The following is a 26487-nucleotide window of genomic DNA, read 5'->3' as shown; positions in this document are numbered from 1 at the left end:
TTTATTTTGACCTTTAAAGTCACACCTCGTCCTATATGCGAGATCGTCTTATAAGCAGGGCCGGTTCTAGGGTTTTGAGCGCCCCGGGCAAAATAAAATTTGGCACCCTTTCATACAAGAATATACAAATTTACTGCAAATTTAAAAAAAAGTAAAAAAAGGCAAAAAATCAAAATTACACAATAAAGAACTGTGTAAAAAATTTATTTATTTAAAGCACGGCAAGTGTTGTTAATGCAAAGTTTACAGAAAGACAAAGTTATTTAACCATTAAGGCGTATGACAGGCGCCAGTATCACTTTGACTATTCATAATTTTGTTGATATTTGTAATTTATAAATTTGATCTCGTCCATTTTTTGAGTAGATTGTTGTGATACGTGATACTGATTACAAATTATCTTTTCAAAATAAATAAAAATAAACTTTTTAGAGATTAAAAAGCATTTGTCTGCATCAATGTTGTGTGATAAAAGCCATAAAAATTCTTAGGTTTCATTATTTTAATTAGTAAATTTTTGTTTTTGTCTGTTAATCTTTTTTTTGAGTTATTATGAATTCTGACTATACAAATAGTTTTCTTTAAATAATTTGAATATTATTTATATCTGTTGACAATAATAAAATAATTAACGATGTGACCTTTATTTGGTCTTATTAAAGAAAAAAACAATTTATTGCTTGCTAAAAAAATCGGTGTCTCATGAAAAATGATGAATTTTAATTTATAAAATCTAAAAAAATAATGAATGTAAAAAGATATTTTATTTTTATATCGACGCCCCTCAAAATTTGGCGCCCCGGGCAGTCGCCCGGCTTGCCCGCCCCTTTATCCGGCGCTGCTTATAAGCAAGTAAATACGGTATTAAAGTTTGCTGAAAGTTTTGCTGTTGCATACAACAACAAAAAAGTGCTTCGAATTGAGTTGAAAATTAAAAAAAAATGAAATTAGATCAAACCTCTAACTAAAAAAGGTATTTTCGTTTTTTATATAAAACATAATACTAAATATTATTGTAAATTTTTATAATAATATTTTTTAAAAACAAAGATGGTCAATACCCAGATCACTCAATCTGATTCTTATTATAGTAATGAAAAGTTCTGCTAAGGATTCAATGGATGTGGGTGGAATCGTGTTTTGTGTTATGTGTTTTTTTACCAAGATTTCTAGTTCGTCTTCGAGATTGTAGTACTTCTTTTGCTCACTAGTATTCTTGATTTGTCTACCTCGGCTGCTTTAATAGAAACATCATAACCCAATAATTCGGCAGTTCGTTTGTCTTTAATAATCAAGTTATGAAGAAAAACTTCATACTTGCAGACTTCGTACTCGATTGTATCCTTGACCAATTTGCACAACCTGGCGTTACACAGTTATTGAAACTATTGGGCATGGTTAAAAAATTAAGACAGCATAAGCACAATTACTCCAGATATTACAGGTTCTGACAAGTAAAGAATTTTCAGAATCTTGCCACAAATAAGCTACGTATTGATTATTGACCATTTGTTACATGCCATAACGAGCAAAAATTTAAAACATTTGTATTTATTAATTTTAAACCTACTTATTAATGTATTCTGACAGTTTAAGTTAATTATACCTTCTACACTATAGCATCGATTATCCGACCCCCGATTAACAGACTTATCGGTTAACCGACCGCGTTCTATCGGCAAATTCAAATGTCCGCTAGTGATGTGGCGCTACAATATTTGGTTGTCTTGGCTACTTTAATATTATTTTTGTTAAATTTTTGCATGTTTTAGCTGGTAGCAATGGCTCGACCATGAAAGGGAGGCTAGTATTTAAACCAAACCCCAGTCCCCAATTAAGTCGGATAATCGATGCTCTACTGTATTTGCAAAATTTCTCCAACCAAAAAAGTGAACTTTTAAGAAATTTACGGAATTTCCCGGGTTTAAAAAACAACCGGGATCCCGTTTGAGAAACCCTAATCCATACATACAGAAATTACCCCATATTTTTTTTGCATTTCTCGATGTTTGTTTTAGTTATGGCAACGCAACACTTGGGCGATCTGCCTAGGGGGTTGCCTTCCGGGAGGTATTTTTAAGGTAAACTGGCCCCTATTTACCGTATATTTCCGCAGATAAGACGATAGTTGAATCATAAAAAAAAGCCCCAAAAATCCGGGGTCGTCTTATAGGACAGATATATGCTAAAACTATAAAACTTTGACGAAAATTTATACCTCGTCTTATCCGCGGAAATATACGATAGGCGTTACAGACGTGGAAAAAACCCGGAAAACTCCACGTGTCCAGCCCGTCCGAGAGAGGTGCGAACCCACGACCGAACTCCCAGTGTTTAGGGAACGAAGACCGCTTGGTCACTGGTGCGCCTGCATTTCTCGACATTTCCAAGTCCAAAAATGTAAAAATCTGGGAAGTCCTTTTTTGCCGGATCGCCATACTTTCCCTCTGTATATCAATCCGGAAAGTAAAAATTAATTACAAAAATTCTACTGGATATACGGTGATGAACATTAGTCAGCTGATAAAAGGTTAGATAATCCGTTAAAATTTGCATGCTAACAGGTCAAAGTTTAGTAGGGGAAAAGGTTTTAATTGCGTCACACAAAGGCTTGAGCATTTTTGATAAAATGAGGTGCCGCGTCTGATATGTACCCGAATTCTACGGGGTAAAATCTCAGTGGAATTGAATCGATAATTTTATCGACATGGAGTAAACTGTGGTTTAAAAAAGGTACCAAATATGCATTTACTCATCAAAAGGTGAAAATATGCATTTTACACATGCTTCTGTGCAAATGCATAAAGTTTCAGACCTTAAAAAGTTGGTATAAACATAACGCATATAATCATTCCGATCAACAATCATACTGGAATTATTTCCTAAACTCACCATGTAAAGTTTCCAATTTCTAGGAAAAAACGAATCGCAATTTCTTCGTCAGTTGAAAATTCTAATATCCATATTCCGTATTCTAAAATCCAGTTTAAATCTAATAATAGCGAGGTTGAGGCCGAAGTTTTAAACGCCAAAACGTGTACGTCGGACGTTCAGCGCTGCTTCCCTGTAAGCCTAGAAGTTTGACAATGGCGTTTGGAACGTCGAGCATGATTCCACTGACTTCCAAACGCCATTGTCAAACTTCTAGGCTTACAGGGAACTGAAGCCTAGCACGCCAAAACGTGTACGTCGGACGTTCAGCGCCGACTGAAGTCGGCGCTGAACGTCCGACGTACACGTTTTGGCGTTTGAAACTTCGGCCTCAATCTCGCTAATAATATAAACTGACTAAAATGAACAATTACAGCGAACTTTGAGGAAAAAAAAATTACACTAACTTTGAGGTACAGTACATCACTGGTATCAATAAACGTAATTTACATAACCACATGTTAAATGACACAACTACGAAACGCGGCACTATGCAAAGTAATTGAAAAAAAAAAAAAATGTTTATTTAGGTAGAATGTAGGTTGAAAAAAATGTTATTTTAACTTTTACTGTTATTCTAATTTCGAATTTACAACCAAATAACATAACAAGTTATACGTATAATATACAACTAGAAGTTGAAATTAAACTTTTTTCGCGTTGGTATAATTAATCGTTTTCGATATGATGTATGTATTATTCTCATTGTTTAAATTCATAATCGACTTTTATAACTTTCATGCATACTTAAAGAAAATGGTAGGTTTGCATTCTAATTAACTTTATAAACGATTTAATCTAAATTAAAGCAAGTATTAAGATGTAAACGAAAATCGGATTTAATCGATTGATTGGTGTCCCGTTAACCGAAGAGTACCGTTATAACTTATTATTCTACTTTTTAAATTAAAATGATTGCAGAAATTTTCTTGTGAAATCAAGAATTGGAAACAAAGATGCCAGTTTGAGTACGTAACAACTATTGTCATGTAAAGAACGATTTTTAGAATACAACACTACTCTCGCCCAGTAATGCTGCAGTGGAACGTTTGTTTTCCTCGTCGGAGCAAATTTTGAAAAAATTGTATTTTTGAGACGTCAGTTCATTATTTAATACTTTTATTTCTGTTTTTTTAAGATTAAATGAATACAGAACTGTTATTTTAATCTAGTCTATTTTTTTTTTGTTTTTCCATTTCTGAGTATTTTAAATGTATTGTATTTAACGAGTAGTTAAATTATATTGCCTTTTATACTGGTTCACTGTGTAGGAAAGACTGGGAATAATTATAACACCGATTTATCTACGATACTCTTTAATAAACACTACAAGAGAGTTTACTAGTGTACTTGCTTATTGTGATTTATCATGCATGATTTTAGGGACTCTTCAACTATTTACGAAAAAAAAAGCTTGAAAGTAACTTTTTTGAACTGAAAACGTAAGTATTAAGTCTGCTTATACAGTATTTCGGATAAAGCAATCAACTTATATAATTTAAATATGAGCGAAATGCGTTTTAAATAAGGGTTACTGATGCTGTATATAAAACTGCTATTCCTGGAGTAACGGAGCCATCATTTTTAACCTCTTGAAAGAGAATTCATTAAATTTTAGAATAGACTTATTTTCCTGTTGTATTTTCAATGTGTTTTATTATAGTCCTTTGGTGTAATTCATTACATGATGCCTCGAAAACGAGAGAAAGACAAAACGAAGAATTTCAAATGAACTGATGACGACAGTAGTGATTGTAATTCTGGGTGAAAAACAGATCAGAAGATTAATGGCGACAGCTTTAAATATTTTCCACATTTTTTGTACAGATGTTACATAAAGATGGACAGTCAATGGAGATACGATCAACAACTGCAACACCATCCATTGATCCCCGAGTTTACAAATGAACAGGAAACAATCCTTATCTTTCTATATAAGAATAGCAGTTGTGGTCTTACATCCGAGAATGTTCGAAAGTTGGCCTATCAGCACGCTATAAAATATAACTTGAATGATCCAGAAAAGTGAAATGAAAATGAAATGGCTATCCGTTAGAAAGCCCAAGTCGACTAGCATCGTAAGAGCCACGAATTTCAATAGCCTTAATGTAAACAAATTCTTCGATAAGCTTGCTGAAGCGATGAAAAGAGCAAGTTTGAGCCACACAACATTTACAATGTTGGCGAGACTAGTGTAACTGTCCAGGCATCAAGTAAGGTTATTGCTACAAATAGAAACAGATTAGCACAGTTAGTATGGCATACCTATGCTAATATTGCAATTCCGATGACTCCGAACTACAAAGAATTTTGGGAAAATTTTAAAACCTTTTAATTGTTTATGCATTCAATTTCCAATTTTCCCATTCCCGTTTCTTCACTTCAATATTTTCAAAGTTTAATGTTGCCTGTTCCAAAGCAGGAAAGACTAAAATATTGTATATATGTTACAACTGACCTCAATACATGTTACAATTGATCATAAACTGGAGTCAGTTGTATAACACTTTACAGCATTCTATTTCAATAAATATTCTGTATATTGCAAAATAGTTTTCTGCATTTCAAAATTTTCACATTAAACTAGACGGATATATACTTTATAAATGTATGGTTCACTTTATTTCGTATATTGATACTTATGAAAAAAAATCGGAAGTGATTTTTGTTACAATTGTCCCCAGTCTCCCTTAGTTAACTACTTTTATGTACAGCACATAATGCCCATCATTGTTTATTTCATACAGAAATTGAACTTTAGATCTAATGTTAACAAGCTTTAACTGCAGATGACCGAAATTGACTTATAGTGGAATCGGAATAAGAAAATAGGAATACTTTCATTCTTTATCCTCATAACAAATGAAAAACTGTTTCATTATCATCCAAAGAATTATTTGGTTTATATCTTGACATTTTTGACTTATAAATATTTAGGTGACAATACATATTGACTGTTGTTGTCAAGCGCTCAAGTTACTTCACATTTGATATAAAGGCGATATCAGTTTTGTGTTTGTCACATATTTGATATATTTTTATAAATATGTTTTTACCTATTTTATTACAATGTAATATTGTATTTATAAAAATTAAGTATTAATAAAAAGTGATGATTTATAATATACAAATGAAGATAGAATTCAATTAATGCATATGATTTATAAATGAAAGATCACAACAAATGAATTTTTATATCCACATGCCCGATTTAAAGTGTTGAAGGGAATTTGATACCGTTTGTCATTTTATCATTGTTATATGAATAAATTTAAATGCACAGCACTGCAATTTAATGGTCATTTGACAAATGATATATTAATATGATAAAATAAATCGTTTGTTTACTTTTTTCTAAAATTTTTGGATTAAAAGTTCTAGTAATATTTTAAATAGTGCAACTGTTTAGTTATTTAAATTCGATAAAAGTATTGAAAATATTTCTTACAATAAATTGTACTTAATTTTAACATTATTTTACAAACGGCTTTTCTACACCAAAATAGAAATTTGTGCAAATAGTTTTTCAATAAAAAAGAAACGAAAACGCTTCTTCGTTACATTAGGTGATTAGGTGTATAAAATATTTTAAAAATAATCCAGGCTAATTTTGCTATTTCTATTAGAAAAAAAAAAGAAAAATAAATGTATGTTACCCTTATCGGCCTTGATGCCAAAAATTTTATAAAAAATCTATATTCATAATTTTGGATTTTGCTGTAATAACAACGTGCAAACGATTATTATATCCACTATCATATCTGTTTGCTGTATTTATAACGTAATTTTTAAATAAATTTTTGATTATTTTTATTAAAATTCGAATTAGTGTTTAAATAACTACAACGTAAATAAATGATAGAATTGTTACTAAATCAATTTCCATTATGAAATAATTAGTTAAAAGATAAATATTTTATAAAATATTTTGCACAATTTACACCTTATTCCATTACAAAAACTTACGAGTTCTAATGTTAGCCTGATATTTTGCTATTACCCGTACTGCTATTAGACTATACACATAAATTTTGATAATTAAAATCCAGGACTGATTCCATTATAAATATAGGCCTATATATATTAAGACCAAATTTTTGTCAGTATAATTATAATAATTAACTGACAAAACCATTTTATACTGTATAAACGAACTCAAGGATAATGAAAAGAAATTATTTGTACTTTTATAGTTCAACTTGAGAAATTTAGCTTAAAGAAATCCTTGAAATCGATATGATTAAAGAATTTATCTTAAAAAAAAACGTTATTTTGTAAACAAATCTAAAGTAATAAGTATCAATCCAAAACTTTTTGTGCTGTCATATTTACAATAGTTTATAAGTTCGTCCTTGAAGACACCCGGTATATATATTCTTTCTTAAATAAACATAATTGGAGTAATACTTGTTAGTTTTGGATTCGAAATACAAAAATAATAGGAAAAATAGTCTACTTATTCAATAAAAGTACAGTGCATATAGAAAAATTCTTCAATAACTTTTACTTTTGAAAAATTATAAACAACAACATTACGTGCATTTATGAATAATTAAATTTCAAATTACAGTAAAAATAATTTTGTTGGGATCAATATTATGTATTTATAAGCAAAAAAGAAATAATTGTTTTAGTAAGAAAGAAAAAAAAAATGAAACAAATCTACCAACAAGCGAATAGCTCCCAGATAAATCAATTTATTTTCATTTTGAGTTGAATTATTTAGTTTTCCTCAGTTTTGATAGTTATTTTATATATTACTTTTACTAAAATCTATTTCTACCATCTTTTAATAGCAATATTTTGTTCTTATAGATAAAAATTTCTTTTAGTTACTTGTAACGATTCTATTTTTAATGAATGCCTAGTCTTAAGTATGCTTAGTTAAGTAAAGAGAAATTTTTACTCATTATTATTTATGGACTTTATTTTTTTCATTCAGACAGAGTGCAGTTTTATTTTATTTATTTTTTTACATATTTAATTTCATAAAATTTTCATTGTTTTATATATTATTTTTATCCTATATGATTAATGAAACTATATTTATTTAAAACACACACACTGTTTTAAATAAATTATTATACAGTAAATTCTTTATCAATATATCGAACTTAGAAAAATCACACACTTCCAAAATGACTGACCTCTTCGATTGTGTATTAACTTATATCTGCGAATATTCTAAATCTGGATATTTAATAATATAATTCTTACCTATTAACGTTTTCCGGTTTCTTCGTGTAAATCCGATTTTCTAATAATTATCTTTTTCCCTCTCCATCAAAATATTCAAATAGACTGTAAAAATAACTTAAGTTTTTCCATTCAAATAATTTCATTATATCATTTTAAAAGTTTTTAAATATAATTAACTCACTTCTAAAATCGATTCTTAGAAAACTAAAATAAACCTTTCTGTTAAATATATATATATATTATTATGTATTTTAATACACAAAATATTAATTTTATTCCTTTATATTTTTTAAATATTTTCCTTACTTCCTAATGTATATTAAAAATATCACAAAATTTTTAAAAATTAACAATTTTAAGCTATCAATATTTATTTTGTCTGTATTCAATAGTCTATCACTTAATTTATATTTACTTTTGCACATCCTTGTTTTATGTTTAAACATTTTATTCTGCCTTTTATGACGTTTATTTACTATTATTTTATTCCTTTTAATAACATATTTATCCACCAGTTATAGAAAGAGAATCTACTTTGCTTGTACAACTGAAATCAAAATCTAGAATTTAATTTCAAATGCAGTATTTTATAAATTAAAAATAAAATTAGATTATGGTTTAAATCACAAAATGTTTGTAAAAATTTAAACTGATGCCAAGTTAAGAGTTCATTTAAAGGTCAGTTAATAATATAAAACACTGTAAATTACATATGTATTTATTATATGGAGAATTACAAACTTTATTCAAAGATTGACAGAATAATCGATAGAAAGAAAATAAGTTTATATTTTCCTACGAATTATTGTATGGAAATTCAAAAAATATTTTTTAAAAAACCACTAAAAATATAATATTTTTCGTTTACTGCGCTATAAAAAAAAAACTTTTATTTTTTCGGCTGATTTAACTCCGAAAATGATATTTTCTTTTATTTTTATAAAGAAAAACAATTCTTTAAAAATGATAAAAAGAATAATTTATTGATTTATCCCCAGAAGAAAAAATAATGACAAAAGACCACATTATCGGATATTGACATATCTAAAAGCCCATAAATGTTAATTCTGTATATTCAATTAGAACATCTCTATCGGTTTTCTTTTATATACCGTTTCGGGACAACACTCGATTATAACGTAGACTGGACGTCAATAAATCCGAAATCGCAGATGCCGTAATAAGTCGATATCCGATGACGTCACGGCACAACCAAAATGAGACAAAACGTGAAGAGCAAGCAGCATGGCTGGCCCATCAAACACCAGCTGGAGGGATGTGCGGGATAAGTTTGCAGGTCGCACGGATAACGCTAACGATTAATATGCGAAATGGCCGAAAAACCCAAAGGACCTATTCGCGTCGGATTCTACGATATCGAGAGGACTATAGGCAAAGGAAATTTTGCCGTGGTCAAAGCTGCTCGACACAGGATAACAAAGACGGAGGTAAGCTAACCATACAATACCATAACTTGCTGTAAACGCGGATAAGAAGGGTCGGTTGTTGATTTAGGCTATTTGTTTCTATACGATAATACCGAACTAAACACGTGGTTTCGATCGATAACGCGTAAAACAATTTATCTGCACTTAGTTTTTCTTGCGGTGGAACAATAATTATCATAAGGAAAATTCGATTTTTAAACAAATTTTTTTTAATTGTGTACTATATATATACATTTAGACGTTATTAAATAAGAAAATTTTAATTTATTTATACATATAATTTTACTAAATAATAATGTATCAAAATGATTACGGGAATTTTCGTAAACCAATCGATCTTCATTTTCCTCTCCGTTGCCCTCAATCTTTATTTCTTCAATTTTTAGAACAAATAAAAGTGCAACTCATTAATGTTTCAGCACAAGTGGAGTGAACGACATATGTGGCGGAGGCCATTTTAAAAGGCCACGCAAATGTTTTCTTTGTTTTCTAAAATTAAAAATTAAATAAAAAAAAATTTTTCGGATAAAAAATTTGTAAAATTAAAAATATAATAAGAAGAATCGGAGTAACAAAAACAAAAAAGACAGATAAAAGCCAGTCAAACTGGATAAAACTATAAACATTTCGTTGTATTTAAATTAACCAGGAACCCGTATTAATTCGCTTCAAAAGTTCATTTATCGATTTTTGAAACTAGACTCGACCAATCAGAAAAATACATTTATTTTATATAATTGTTTGAAAAGAATACGATTTATACGACTTATAAAAAAAAGAAGAAAAATGCATTTTATATATTATAGGTAGCCATTAAAATTGTGGATAAAACAGTATTAGATGCAACGAATCTAGAGAAAGTCTATCGTGAAGTACAGATCATGAAATTGCTCAATCATCCGCATATCATCAAGTTATATCAGGTAAATGCTTCATTATAATTTACTTCCGTTATCGTGACGTAACTGTTCATTCGTATTACTGAATGTCCACTACAGGAATCGAAGGAATATTGATTGCTCTCTCTTTCTCCTTCCCTCCCTCTTTTCTTTTTCTTTTAACATTTTCAGGTTTTGCAGATCATTCAATATATTTACGCATATTTAATATATTAATATGTTTATATCGAATATATAAATTTACATAATATAAATTTAATTATTTTTATTTTTGATATAGAAATGAAAATCTCCTTACTTAGCGTTATATAATTTATACATAATATCGTGATTATTATTTTTCTCCTCGCAAAGATTTAATATTTGCGTAAGGTCAATAACCTGTTCTAAATATAAATATTCACTATGGAAAAATAAAATCTTGATAAATCGGTTGTTGTGATGATGTCTAGTTTTTAAAATTTTATAGAAAATATATTTAAAACTTTTTATTTTAATACATTTTGAATTTTATATGTTATGTAACAATAGGGTTCAATGCATTCATTTTGTAATAAGTTTTGAATATTTAATTGCGTTAAGTTGTAAACGATGAATGATAATACGTTCTAAAGTAGTATGAAGTAATTCGATCGTCGCTGTCTAATGTTAAATATAAAATTAGAAATTAACACATTCATAATCTAAAATATGAACTTACGTTTATATAAAAAAAAACAACTGTAAATATTTTTATTAAAAATTACAATTCAAGAATTAAATATTTGATTTGAAATGTTTTATTTCTTAACAAGCATTTTACGATTTAAATATTTTCTATTCTACCGAGTAAATTTTATTTTTTTTAATGAAAATAATGGCTTTCTTAATATAAATCTTCATTCAAAATGACTATTATTAGGTGCTGTAATTTCACATTTTTCTTATAGACTAATGAGTATTAGCTCTCAAGTAAAATGAGATGCTTAATAACAATCTGTTTAAATGAAGACTAGAATTTACAAGCTTTTACTTTACTTTTGGTGAAATCTGCATCTAAAATTTTCACGTAATTTTTCAAATTAAAGTTTTATTATCGCTCAATTCCAATACGAACTAAATTTTAATCAGATGATTAATTCCTTCTATTGAATTCCATTGCGTATAAATAAGATCATAATTAATTGATATAGATTTTATTCAAAAACTGCTTATCAAATGATAATTATATTATCACAAGAGAGAATTATTTATAACTTAAAATTATTAATAGCAACTGAATATAGATAATTATAGATACGATAATTTAAATTTTAATTGAGCAAATTTATGTTATTAAAGATAAATATATATACTTGTATATCTCTTAATGTTATAAACAATTCTCTCTTGTGACTATATAATACAATTATCATTTGATAAACAACTTTTTAAATAAAATCACAATTAATTGATATAATTTTTATTTATACATAATGAATATCAATAATATAATAATATTTATATATGTTTAATAATGTATTATTATAACATATTTTTTGCAATATAATTATCCACTTAAATCCTCACTGTAAATAACAAATTTTTGTAGTACAACTGTTTTTCCACAGTTTCTCATTTAAAATAAGTATTAAAATCATATTATATAAAAAGCTATTTACTTATAAAAGCCTGTGAATCCTGCTGTTTATATAACACTCACACAGGGATTTGTTGGAAAACTGTTTTCAGTCAAAATTCAAACAGGAAAATGAAATACCTGCAACTGACATGCATTATTTATAACATTACACGGATTATAAATAGAACAGTTACATATTTTATTTTTTACTCTAAAAACTTGATAAATTTCTTCAATTTATGAAATATTAAAAAATCAAAAGCTACTAAATGTAAAAAGTGTATCATCATAAGATCAAAATATTTTCAAGCATTGTTTAGTTGAAAAATTATTAGAAGTAAAATGATGTAATATTAAATTTTATTTTGTTTTCCATGAGTGGGTGATTAATCAATCTGTAAACTGTTTATATGACAGCATTTTATTTAAAATTTTTTTTGCATATATCTATAAAAGAAAATTTTTAATGCAATATTAAATATTATATATTAGATATATATATATATATATATATATATAATCTATATTATTTAATATTTTAATTCTTTTGCACTTAATCATTAACTTGTATATATAGTAAAATTTAAAATTCATAAATACGATAAAATATTGAAACTGGAGTTTGAAAATCTACAAGAAAAAATTTATGTTTATTTTCATCATTTTTATCCCTCTTTCCAGATAATGAATATATATTTTTCAAATTCATAACTTTTATATAAACTGAAAGAGAGAAGCTGTTTAATTTTTAAATATAAAAATATATCTAATATAAAATATTCAATCAATCAATCAATTTTTATTCATAGAATTGCATCAGCCAGTTACAAAGGGTGTAATTTAGTAACAAACAAATATTTATTATCGCTGAGATACACATCATTTAAACGAAATTAGTCTAACATATCCATCTCACAGTTAATTACACTTTATTGTTACACATAATAGATTCAAAACTGAGTAATACAACTTTATGTTACAATCGAGAATTTTTTGTCATAGACAATCCAATTGTATGGTGTAACTTATTGTAGATTTTAATACAAGTGTAAAGTAATTTTTCCATCTTAAATTTATTGGTAGTTATAGATTAATTAAATTACTTTTAAATTGTTTAATTATTTAAAATTATTTCATCAACATAAATTCACGGGCATAATTATATAGCTTATAGATTATGTCAAACTTTGCTGTGTGGTAACTTCATACATAGCTCTTTCATTGGTACATTTAGATAAAAGGTGCAGGTCAAAACTCTGTGCTAAGTCATTTGCTTCTTTGCTTACACAAAACATGTGGAATTTTGACATTGTCTTATGACATCTTGGGCAGTTACACTTGGAAAACTCAAGGAATTTATTGTTGATTAGTATCAATTCTTTATTTAATCTGAGTTGAATAAAAAATCTTTTAACATTGAAAGCCAGGTTTGTTAACATGTAGTTGTTGTTGAATGGGTACTTTAGAATTATATTGTACCAATCAGATTTCTCACTATTGTATATATCTTCTATGTCCTGTGATAGGGAGATTTCTAAGACATTTTGTATTAATTTTTGGCTTAGTTGTTCACTTATCTCAGGTAGATCCAAAAATATTTTTATAGAAAATCCATAATGATTTAATATTTTTGAAATTTGTGTTACCCAGTTTCTACTTAATATAAAATATTATCAAAATTAATATTGCCATATAGGTAATATTATTAGTATAGGTAATATTACCATATAGGTAATATGAATTTTGATAATATTTTATAAATAATTTTTTAATGTATATTTGATATACTGCATTATATATATATTGTATATATCAGGCATGGGCAAATGCAGCTCTTTTCGAGTTACATGTGGCTCTTGCTGAAAGTGCTATCCTTCCCAGCCTTACCATATCATCCGCCACAATAGTACAGTACTGCGGCTCCCATGCATTTTGCAAAACCTACATTTTGGCTCCCACTGAACTCTTGCTTGCCCACCTCAGGTATATATAATGATATATATGCATATAGATCACATATAATATAATACTACATAAAACTATCTGAGATTATTAAAGATACATATTATAATTCTAAGTATAGAAATTTTTAATGGAAATAGAATAAACAGATTTGATAATTATAATAAATATTTTAAAAAGAGATTTTACTTTTCAAGTATTTTTCAAATTGTTTGTAAGAATTATATAAACAAATTTTGTTTTGCTCCTTTAAAAGATCTTTCTGAAATTACTCTGTATTTTGCTATGAAGTGTCCTTTACAGGTGCATGCTTCTAAGTATAAACAATAAAGATAATGTCATGGAACATTTTAATAATGAAACTGCAAATAAATATATATATTAAAATACAGAGATTGAATATAGTTCAATTTGGAATGAATTTTCCAATTAGAATCCAGATTTATTTTTATGCCTATATTTCAAGAATAGTTTAATCATAATGTCATGGAACACTTTAATAATGAAACTGCAAATAAATATATATATTAAAATACAGAGATTGAATATAGTTCAATTTGGAATGAATTTTCCAATTAGAATCCAGATTTATTTTTATGCCTATATTTCAAGAATAGTTTAATCATTTACTTTTCAAAATCTTTCAGTTTCATTAGAACTTTTTAATTATCTTAAGTAATGACTATATAAAATATACTTTAAAAAAAAAAAAAAAAACAATTTTATTGTTTATTATTAAAATGTAAAACAAAACACTGAATAAAATTTTCTATTATATGCACTAAAACCAAATAAGTACAAAAGTATGTCAGGGGATTAAAGTTTCTGTTTATTTTAAAAATAATTAATGTTTACAAAAAATTCATTAAGTAGCTTTGAAAAGGTTCCTTATTTTTCAACATAATCCCCATGTTTGCTGAGATATTTGTCCAATCTAACAATCAGGTTCAATTCCTTTGTGAAAAAAATCTGGGATTTGATGTTTCAGTCACTGGCAAATATTGTGTTTGACATCTTTGTCTTTTTGAAATTGTCTTCTATACAGATATATCTTCATATCATAAACAGTAAAAATCTGATGGACTAAGTCCAAGCTGTATGGTAGGTGGGAAAGAATTTGCTATTTGCAACTTCCTCAGAAGTTTGGTGGCATCTTTTGCAATGTGTGGACAGACAATGTCATGAAACAAGTGAACTCTGTTTGAAGGGACACCAGAGTTGAGTTTCCAAAGCATTTCTTCACAAGATATTATGTTAACTGTTTTTCCTTTGATGTGAAATTAATAGTGAGGTTGCGGCCGAAGTTTTTAACACAAAAACGTGAACGTCGGACGTTCAGCACCGCCTTCCTGTAAGCCTAGAAGTTTGACAACAACATTTGGAACATCAAGCATGATTCCACTGACCTTCCAAACACCATTGTCAAACTTCTAGGCTTACAGGAAGGCAGCGCTGAACATCCAATATTCATGTTTTCTCATTGAAAACTTTGGCAGAAACCTCGCTATTAAGTGTTGAGCATTGATTCATTAACACATTGACCATGTGTTAATGAATCAACACTCAACACTTAAATCAAAATGAATCAACATTGACCATTGATTCATTAACACATTGACCATAATTTTACCTGGTACTTCTAACAGTACTGGGAAAGCTTTGAATTTCTATTGAAAAGTTGATTGAAGGTGATTCCAAATCATTGGACTCCATCTCAGAAAAACTGTTCATAATGATGTAACCACGTTCATTCCTTTGACTATATAGCACAAGAATGCATCATCCTATTTTGCATAATGGTTCAGGTTATTGAGAGAAAGATCCATTTGCAGTTGTTTCTGATCAACTGCAAATGAGACCCATCTCTTGGGACCCAATAACAGCAAAATTTTTGAAAGTCTAAACACTCATGGAAAATGTCCCTATGATTCAATGTATACAGTCAAACACATTCTCTGTTTCAAACAGACATAGTTTTTGGTTACTTCAAATAACTTCTTTAATGCAAGCTCATTTGTTATATATAATATTGCTTCTGATCTTTCTTGTCAATTTTGTTCAACCAGACTCAAAATCTTGGTGCTATTTTCACATGCTTTGTACAGATATTACACCATTACCATTTACAACTTCCAGTTCTTAATAAATGTCAACTAGTTCCATATTTCTTTCTTTGAATATTTGGTAATTAATCCAGATGTGTTTGAAGGTGCTAACTTGTAGAATTCTTTTGATTTTTTGCAAACTTATCGTGTAGTATATGTGAATCAAGAAACTTGATTGCACCTGTCAAATTCATACATAGAAGGAAAATTCACTGTTGTATCAGGTAAAAAGTTTCAATTTGATTCACTGTTTGTATTTTCATGAATTAATTCAAAGATTTGCTTTCATTTAGCTTACTAATTGGGAAACTTATAATGGTTATAAGTATTTACTTGAAAAGTTTTGAATAAATTATAAGTTTAAATAATGAAAATTATATTGAAGTAAAAAAATTATAAATTCATTCAATATATTTACTCTATTTTAATTGATAATAATGAATTATAGAAATAAATTATTATATTGAAAATTTCTTAAAAAAAGTTTTTACATTTTTAATATATAACTTATTGCTGATAATTGTTAAATAGCATAAAGTAAACAATAAAATTTTAAATTAAAATAATGTAAAAAATTTATGAATAATAAAATATTTAATTTACCATTTAAATATTCAAAAAATATAGAATGATTTTCTGTCTGATAAAATCAAAACCAGTCTTTTGTCAAATTAATAACTTTTCTTCAGAACAATCATAAAACTAATATATGTAAAATTAAAAATTTATATAAAATATTTAAATTCTATAAATTTTGAATTATTATATAAGAAAGGATGAAAAGATATAATTTTAATTTTTATTAATAATACTAATTTATATGAAAAATACATTTTGTTCATTCTTCTTCAGACTTACAAATATAACTGAACTGAAATTTTCTGAATGTAAAAAATATAACAAAAGAATAATTTTAATATATAATAAGTTTATATTTATATAAATTTTTCAAAAACGACATTTAAATTGATAATTTTTATTAAAAAAAGTTTAAATATCAAGCATAAACTTTTTTCTAGTTCATGAAGAAAAAATTAGAATCAGTATTCTAAATAATAACTGAATTTATCATCATAAACATACAATTATTATTTAGAATATAGATTCTAATTTTTTCTTCAATAAAGCTCAAAAAAACTTGAAAATATTTTGAAATACATAAGAGATTTAAAGAAAAACTGTTTCCAGTTTATATAATACTATACATGGAGTCCAAACGAAATTTCTAATACATTTTTCTGTATGAATAACAAAACAGATGTTAATTATAATCCTATTGAATATATTAATAGCTTTGTGTTATGATATTTTGATGAAGAATTTTTCATAATGGAATTTGCATATTTAAACAAATGCAGATGTAGAATGTTTTGTTAGAAGTAAGAGTTTTATTACTCTTTTACTTTTCTTTCCTTAGTCAAAATATTTATCAGAATAATGGAAGACTATATACTATGTAAAAATTTATTCAATTCTTGTGTAATTGAATTTTCAATTTTAATATATACTGATTAAAATTCATTGATCTATTTTTGAATTCAAATTTCATACTAATCAATTACTACTTATCATTCTTCTCATCTGATTCTTGAAAAAATTTTTCAATTTTCATTTCAAAAATGTTTTATGAATGCATAAGTAATCAAATGATGATAATTTTTGTATATTAAAAATTTAATTTAATATGCATATTTTTAATTATCGAATAACAAAAGCCAAATATTTTAAACAGGAACAAGTATTTTAAAATTTAATATTTGATTTTCTTATTTTTCAATTTTTGATAAAATAAAAACTTTATAACAACAGTGTCCAAAACAAAAATCCAACATACAAAATAACAGAGCTAACATTTTCACCCATGTTAAATGAGCGAAAACATTAGCTCTCTTATTTTGTATGCTGGATTTTGGTTTCGGACACTGTTGTTATCAAGTTTACACAGTTTTTGAGTGGTTGTTTTAATAAAAATGTTCACCTGTAACTACATGACAGTCTTAATTTATTATTTTAAAACATAAAAGATGTTCCTTATTTATAATTAAATTATTTTTGCACTTTTAAAATTATCATCATCCATTAAAATTAAAAGAATATTGTTTTATTAAATTTTAAAACTAATTTCTATATTTTATACAATAATAAAAATCATTTAAAGACAACCACATCTATATTCATAACCAAGGATCAAGAGAATTTAGAAGTTAACCAGTAAACATTTACATTCTAAAGTGAAGTAAATGGTTGTTAACTTCTAGCTGTAATTTTTAATCCTTGGTTGTGAATATGGCCATTAGTGCCATTAGTCTTTATTGAAATATCTTTAGGTCCACTATTGCCTGAATGGATTAAACCACTAAACACTGGTAGTTAGTCCTGCATTCACATGCTGGCCATGAGTTTTTTTGGGTTTTCTTCATGTGTCTAACATCTAAATAGGAACCAGTTCCCGTAGAAAGGGCTCTCAGGAGATAATCCCTCGGCAGAAAATTGATCAATTTTATTTTAAATCTAGATAAAGATAGTTTTATCAGCAAGAGAAGAGAAAATTATCATACAGGCATTAAACTACATATAAATATTGCTACAATTGCAATTATAGCGATATTTATTTGTAGTTTAACACCCGTATGATAATTTTCTCTTCTCTTGCTTATCCAAAGATCCAGTGAAATCCAACCCTTGAATTCAGATAATTTTATCTATTCAACTAGAAAATTTGTAGTTTTGGATGGCAGAAAGCAATGCCCTTGTGTTATGTTGCTTTATCCCATCAAACAGCCAAACCAAACATCTTTAAAATTTTTCATTAAACTGAACAATTTTGATCAGTGTCTAGCTTTTCAAGATTTTATTTACTGATAAGAACATTAAGTCAAGCTTTTTTTTAAAACTTGAAAGATATTCACAGGCGAAAACTTTTGCACTTTGTTTATAATTTTGTCGCTGGTTTGTTAGGTTATTGCAGTGTTTATTTTCTAGTTTTAACCTGTTGTAAAGTAGCAGTTGTTAACTTTGTGGTAATGTTTGGCCAGGATAGTCATTACTAACTCATCTTGTGCCTTTGCTGAAGTATAGCTAAATTGGACTTCCTTTTTCAATGTACAGGTAAGGAAAATGCTTTAGTCCTTACCTCTATTTTCAACATCACTCTCCTGTCCATCTTCCAATGAGTCTGCTTCATCTGCCTACGTAAAGCTATTCATCAAGCCAGATGTAAATACGCCATCATCAAAGCAATCATAGTTTTTGAAAATGACTTCTACCTTCATAACCCTTCATTACTTGCACACATTAACCAAAACATCATTGGCCTAGTAGACTCTGTTGCCACCTGGTTACATAAACTTCACAACAAGAAGATTTCAGTTTACTTAACACGCAGAAGCACCCTATTTTACCCTTTCACCACGACAATGTCATTTGTTGGAATAACATTATTCCTCCTGACTGAGTCAGCAAATTTGGCCTGTCTTACGTCCCTTCTCCTTCTTACAATAGTACCCGAGATTATCTTCCCAGAAGTAGAACAACTCCTAGAAGGCATGGAAGATCTACATAAAGAATTTTACTGGTGGAAAACTGTCTTTACCTTCAGGAATAAACATGTTCATAGGCATCAGGCAACCATTTGGGAATCCATTCAGGACACCAAAACATGGATGAAAGAGCAAGATATCATAACCCTGAAAACCGACAAATCTAAGAACATTGTACTGATGCACTGATCACGTACTGCAAGAGCATACAGGACTATATCCAGGACACTAGATGTTCCATTGCCCCAATATCTACCTAAATAAGTTACAGGCTAGAGTCATTCACCTCACCAACACCCTCCTATAACAGGTATCCTTCAACTCTGCCATACTGCTGTCACTGCCCCCAGTCACCCATGCATCTTTGCCTTCGCTGAAGCTCACAAACTTGGCAACCAACTATATCCTATCATAGACAAAGCATCATCATCATCTACCTTACAACTTGAAAAGAAGATCAAGAGCTTCATCATGGATTGCCTCCTTCCATACACACACTCCACTGCTAACTCTTTGGAATTAATAGGTTGCCTCAAGGAACTTGCCATCTGAAACACTTCACTTTGTGGTCTTTGACTTCCAATCACTATATCCATCTATCCACATTGAACCTTGTTTCTGCTCCCTCTGGGATTTCTTCCTCTCCCATGTTAAGGACACAGACAAATTCCACAAACACATATTGGAATTAACTGATCTTCTCTGCCATTTGTCCTTTTTCTCCTTTAAAGGAGAAACTTTCCTACAAAGTAAAGGGGTCTCTATGGGCAGCCCTTTATCTGGCATTTCATGTGAATTAGTAGTTCATCAATTTAAGACCACCATCCTTCCCACCTTCACCAGTCACATTCACCTGTATACCAGATATATTAATGATATTTGTATAATTTGGCAGAATAAATCCATCATTTTGGATTTCTTACAGGCAATCAACCACAAACCCCTTTAGCTTAGTACTCCATCTTGAACAGAACAATGCCACTCCATTCATTGTCCTGCACATTCAGATCACCAACAAACTGAGATGCCTGTCTAGTCAGGTCTACAGGAAACCCACCCATCTCTCTACCTACATCCTAGCCTCATCCCATGATCCTTTCACTTTCAAAATGGCAGCTCTCAGAGCCTTAATACAATGAGCATTTTACTATTCATATAGCAAACAGGAAAGAGAGAAGGAGCTTCGTACTATCATCCAATATGCCACCCAGCATGGTTACTCCCCGCACACTATTAGTGGACTTGTACGCAATCTTTCCAACACCACTTTCACCCAGCTAATTAAACCTGCTCAAGAAGAAACAAAGTTTAAGGCTGTCACCTACAACAAGTCCCTTGCCACACTTTACAAAGAAATTGTGCGAGGAAAGAAATGTCATTTGGCATTCCGCAGAAGTCTAGCTATCGCCCCTCTCCTCCGCATAGCCAAAGACTGTCCCAATAAGAACCACCTGCCAGGCATCTACAGTATCCCCCTCATTGACCATCGTTATAACTGCCACTTACAATACATAGGTGCTACATCTCGCCCATTATATATCCATCTCAAAGAACATCAAACATCTATCAAAAAAGATTTAACCAAATGTGACTTTGGCTATCTACACATCTGACCCAGGCATCCAGTTAGATTTCCACGAGACACACCTCTTACATAACGAATCTAAACCATATGTCCTTAAACATCTGGAACAAGTAGAAATTTACAAGGCCACCTGCCATAACTCAGCCATAAACATTCACAACATTGACTCCTTCCCCCCTCTTCTTATGTCATATACCCTTTTCCCCTACGCATGTGTTTGGCAATCCCCAGTGTCTTTCTCAGCAGTTTGTTTGCCTGATGATGCCTGTTTAACATGGGCGAAAATGTTTGCACTTTGTTAGGTTATTGCAGTGAATAAAAACTGCAATAACCTAACAAATTTTTATTAATTTTAATTATTTTAAATAAATTATTGATACTTATAATTAAGTAGGATTTTTTTAAATTAAAAAATTTTGAAACAAAATTTCTAGATTAAACTAGTGTGTAAATAATTTTATAACAACTTAGATATATTTACAAATAACAATTTTAGTTAATTGATCAATTTTTCTTTAAATTTAAATAAAAATATTGTTATTTTATTTATCTAGAAAATTTGTATTTTTAGGTGATGGAAACAAACAATATGCTATATTTAGTTTCTGAATATGCTAGTCAAGGAGAAATTTTTGGTAAGATTTAATAATTTTCTTTGTTAATAAATTTATTTTAAATTTCATAAAACAATATGTAATAAGACAAACAGCCATAACAGATGTTTTGTTTAAGGATTTTAAATTTATCTGATTCTTAATAAAGTGTGTGTATGTGTCTGTGTATAATTGGGCTGCAATTTAAAAAAATTGTAGACCTATAAATTCTCTGTCCTTCTGTCAGTCTGTCTTTCCTTAATCTCGAGAACAGGATTATATTGATGAAAGACAAGATATGGAAAGGTTAGGGGCAGTAGGCCCCAATTAACTATATATGAACTTCTGGTGCAAACCAGAAGTAATGTTTTTTCAATTCAAAAATTTCCCCAAAAAGTATTGTATAGATGATTGGCATGACTATTGTTAAAGGAAAAGTATGATGTACAGGGGCAAGCCACCAGTAATTTGAGCTGGAGAGCATATATTTTAAATTAAATAAATTTAAAATGTGATTAAAAATTGCAGCCTGACAATGTCACAATAAATAATTAATTGTTTTGAATAATATATCATTTCTAATGTTTTAATTTATATGATTTTTTTAATATATGCAGACTATTTGAAAATGTTATTTAAAAAAAAGTCAAAAATTATCATAAAACTAAATACAGTATATTTAATTTCATAAATATATTATTAGTGTTATATATATTTATACATAAATTAAAAATTGTTACAAATGAGGATGTTAAAAAACGAATGAAATATTTGTTATACTTTAAAGTAGTGGTATTCAAACTGTGTTCTGAGATGCTGTAAGTTCACCAACCTGGTGGAGATTGGGGACTTAAAATCCCACTTCTTGAACACCAGTCTAAGTTCTCCAACTTTTCGTTGGAGAACTTACACGGGGGGATTGTTAATCCCACATCAGGATGATCTAGGGTTGTTCATGTGTGGGAGTGGCGGAGAAAACACAAATGACAAGTATATCACAAAAAACCCATTTATTTTAACATGAAATAACTTACACTATGTACAAAGTTTCTTTCAACAAATAAATGTTCAAACGTTCAGAGCATTGAAGATGGTTTTCTCTATAGTTGCTTGATGGTAGGCCCCGGAGCAGCAGCAAGTGAGGAGAATCATTGGTTGGCATCAGTGACACAGCTCTCTAGATGGGCACAGATACGGAAACTCTGCGCGTTGACACACACATCTTCTTGTTTCTGAAACTTCTAGGAGAGTCCTCTGCCGTGTCCTTCAAAATTGGCATTATCAATCTCCGTTTTCCCTTTTTGTGCATTCTGACTGGTTCCACAATTGTCCCTAAGCAAAAGACAAGACCCACTCAGATCCCGAGAAGGTTTGCTTCAGGGAATTTACCTGACACCATCCACTAACTCTGGACGAAAGGTGTTGATGGGACTTTGAACTTGCGCTCATGTTATTCCATTGTTATCTAGTCTATGACGTCTTAAAGTTTTAATGACCTGACATGATATTTCCTTCTATAATTGACCTTTCTCCTTTTCCAAAATTTTTTTATGTTGTAATTGCTTGTATACAAGTGTCTTGTCAAAGGCCCATCTCTACTGGAGGATGTTCATTTACAATTATTGTGTCATGTTTTACATCAATAATTATATATATATATATATATATATTTCTTTTTTGTCTCGGTTTCATATGGCTAGTACAAGTAATCCAATCTTTGATCTGTTTTAACAACAGAGGTTATTTTTCTAGTTTTGTTTTAAAAATTTTCTAATAATAAATGTTTAATTTCAACCCGTTTTTGGGACCTCACAATACTTTAGAGTTCTTCAACAATATATCTTAGGAAGAGAAGGATTCTATACATGCTAAGAGTTTGAAGACTAATGGTTTATAAAAAAAAATTATCAAATTAACTATTGATTTCAAAAACATTTGTAGAATATAATAATAATTTTATTATTTCAGGCATATATATTTACTTGCATGTCTCAGTTATTAAACATGTCTTCAATTTCAAATTTAGCCAGAAATTTGACTCACTTGTAATTTATGATATTCTTGTACTAATTTATTAAATGAAAAAAGTTTAAATTATAAATGCCTATTCATTAATGATACATCTCATATCTGAGGTATAGATTTCATAGAATTACTGAGATTTATATATACAGTATATATTCTATGCAATTCTATGAAATATATATTTTGTATAAAAATTTACTGAGATTTATTTGTATAAAAGTTTACCTAATATTAAAGAAATGAATGATATATATCAGGTCAGTCCATAAGTTCGTGCATATTTTTATCTACAAAAAAAAGCAGCAAAAGATTTTAATTAAATTTTATTTCAATCTATAATGTATTCACCATTATTTTGTACAATTTTTTGCCATCTCGATGGTAGCTTTTTAATCCCGTCTTCGTAAAATGATTTCGGTTTTGAATCAAAATATTCAGAAATAGCCTTTTTTACAGTGCAGACTAGTGCAGAGAGAGCATCGTCGTCGAAGTCGACGGATCTTCCCGTACGAGCCTTATCCTCCACACTAAAATCGTTGTTTCTAAATCTTTCAAACCACTTCTGCGCAGTCCTTGAACTAATTACGATTTGATTATGTACAGTATTTATTTTTTTGGCTGCATTTGTAGCATTCTCACCAAATAAAAAGTATAAAATGTGTCTTTTATATTCGTTGGTTACTTCCATTTTAACGAAAATAAACAACTGAAATGTTCACAATTCTGAACAGTATTATAGAATGAGATCCAATTTAACACTTCAGTGTAAAAATTATCACATTAGACTGACATTTTTAACAGCAAAACAAGATTTTTCTCAAGGTCATAAAAATGCCACAGACTTATGGACTGACCTGATAGTTACAAATTCAAAGTTTATATATATAAAATAGCAATTATTTAGAAAGTATAAAGAAAATTCTATAATCTATAACTATAGTTCAATCTATCAATTATAAATCAAATCAATTATCAAAATTAAAATAAGACAAAAGTGAAATATGAAAATAATCAGTATTCTTTAAAATTTTTAATTTATTTAATTATATTTATTAATATGAAATATTAAAATCTATCTATTTGAAATTGAAATAAATTATAAAACTATTTTAACAAGTTTATTTTAATTTAATTGCAACACACAAAACTTTAAATATACAATAAAAATAATAAATTTTTCTATTTAGAACATATTCTAATTTGACTAGGATATTATTTATTTTTAGCTTTTGTCCTAATATTACAGATATTTATAATGTGTTCCAAAAACTAAATTAAAATTCTTACAGAAATTTTAACATGTGTTAATTAACATCAAATACCACTTTTTCCTATTGTATGATATACAAATATAAATAACAGAAAATTTATCATTATTTCTCAATGTAAAGCTGCCACTAAAATTATTCTAAATTGATAGAATAATAATAATTTTGTATTGATATTTGCATAAGCTTGAATTAGACAGTAACTAGAAACACAAAGTACCTTACACATACTTTTTCCTTTTTTTTAAACGTTTTCAGCTTTAGTAGAAAACATTTGCTGAAAAAGTACATAAGGTATTTTGTGTCTCTCTAGTTAATAATAATTTTGTTTTCATCTTTTTGGTTTTCTATATCTAATAGATTCAATATTTCTAGATCTGTCATACACCAAATAACTCTATGAAATAATGTTTGTGATCAATTGGGAATCAATACATTTTACTTTCCTGACTGTTATATAACAGAAGGAAAGTATGTAAATCAGTCAATGACCTCCCAAGATTTTTATATTTTTGGGCTCAGGATCTTGAAACATTGAGAAATGCAAAAAAAAGTTGGGGGTTTTTTTTATATAGCTAATGTATACAATAGTTTTAAGGATAAAAATATTGTAGTTATATTAATAAATATTATAATATTTATTAATATAATAAATATTATAATATTTATTAATATAACTACAATAATACAATATTAGTAAATATGTATTATTGTAGTTATAATTTAATATGAATGGTTTATCTCACATTGAAATTAAACGATAAAAGATAACAGAAACAAATTATTTTGTATACATGTTATCTACTTTTTCTTCTCCTTGACCTCTCTTTTTCTAGATTCATTAAGTTTATGAATTCTGTAGCATTCTATCTGTCTCTTGCCATCAATATTCTAATGTTTCCTGGCATAAAACTTTGCTGTACCATCAAACACATTCTCCTGATTTCAAATCAACTTCTGATCCAAAGGATTCAACTTTCCAAATTTTGGATGGACTTCTTCATTTGAGGATTTTTTATGATCATGTTTACTTCTTTTATGATTGGGAGAATCGTTCATGTTGTATCTTCTTTCGTTTGGCTAAAGAAGCTAATACATGTTATCGTTTTAAACTTTCTTTAAAAAGTCTAGTTTTATTTTATAGCAGTTTCTCCTTTCTTTATGCAGTGTTCCACAATAATTTCAGCAGCATTTTTCATGGAGTCTGTCCTGGATATGTCAGACTCCATCTCTTGTCACCTAAAACCCTCATTGTGACAGCCTGACCAAACCAGTGATAGGCATAGAAAAAAGAGTCTCTTAATGATCGAAAGAATTAAAAAATAGTAACCTC

At 28.5% G+C, this 26487-nt stretch overlaps 1 protein-coding gene across 1 annotated transcript in view; it reads left to right on the top strand.

Moving 5' to 3' along the window:
- Positions 1-9204: 9204 nt before the first annotated feature.
- The window catches only part of LOC136975885 (serine/threonine-protein kinase SIK2-like), a 43223-nt gene continuing 25940 nt past the window's right edge, over positions 9205-26487 (top strand). Inside the window, exons 1-3 of the mRNA XM_067271038.1 lie at positions 9205-9578; positions 10385-10501; positions 21840-21903. Coding sequence (XP_067127139.1) covers positions 9462-9578; positions 10385-10501; positions 21840-21903 — 298 coding nt within the window. The 5' untranslated portion in view covers positions 9205-9461. The remainder of the gene's footprint in view (positions 9579-10384; positions 10502-21839; positions 21904-26487) is intronic.

Source organism: Centruroides vittatus, unplaced genomic scaffold (genome assembly GCF_030686945.1).
Source record: "Centruroides vittatus isolate TY-2023 unplaced genomic scaffold, ASM3068694v2 contig_391, whole genome shotgun sequence".
NCBI lineage: Eukaryota > Metazoa > Arthropoda > Arachnida > Scorpiones > Buthidae > Centruroides > Centruroides vittatus.
Note: the sequence above shows the minus strand (reverse complement) of the source record. Positions and strands in the feature narration are given on the sequence as shown.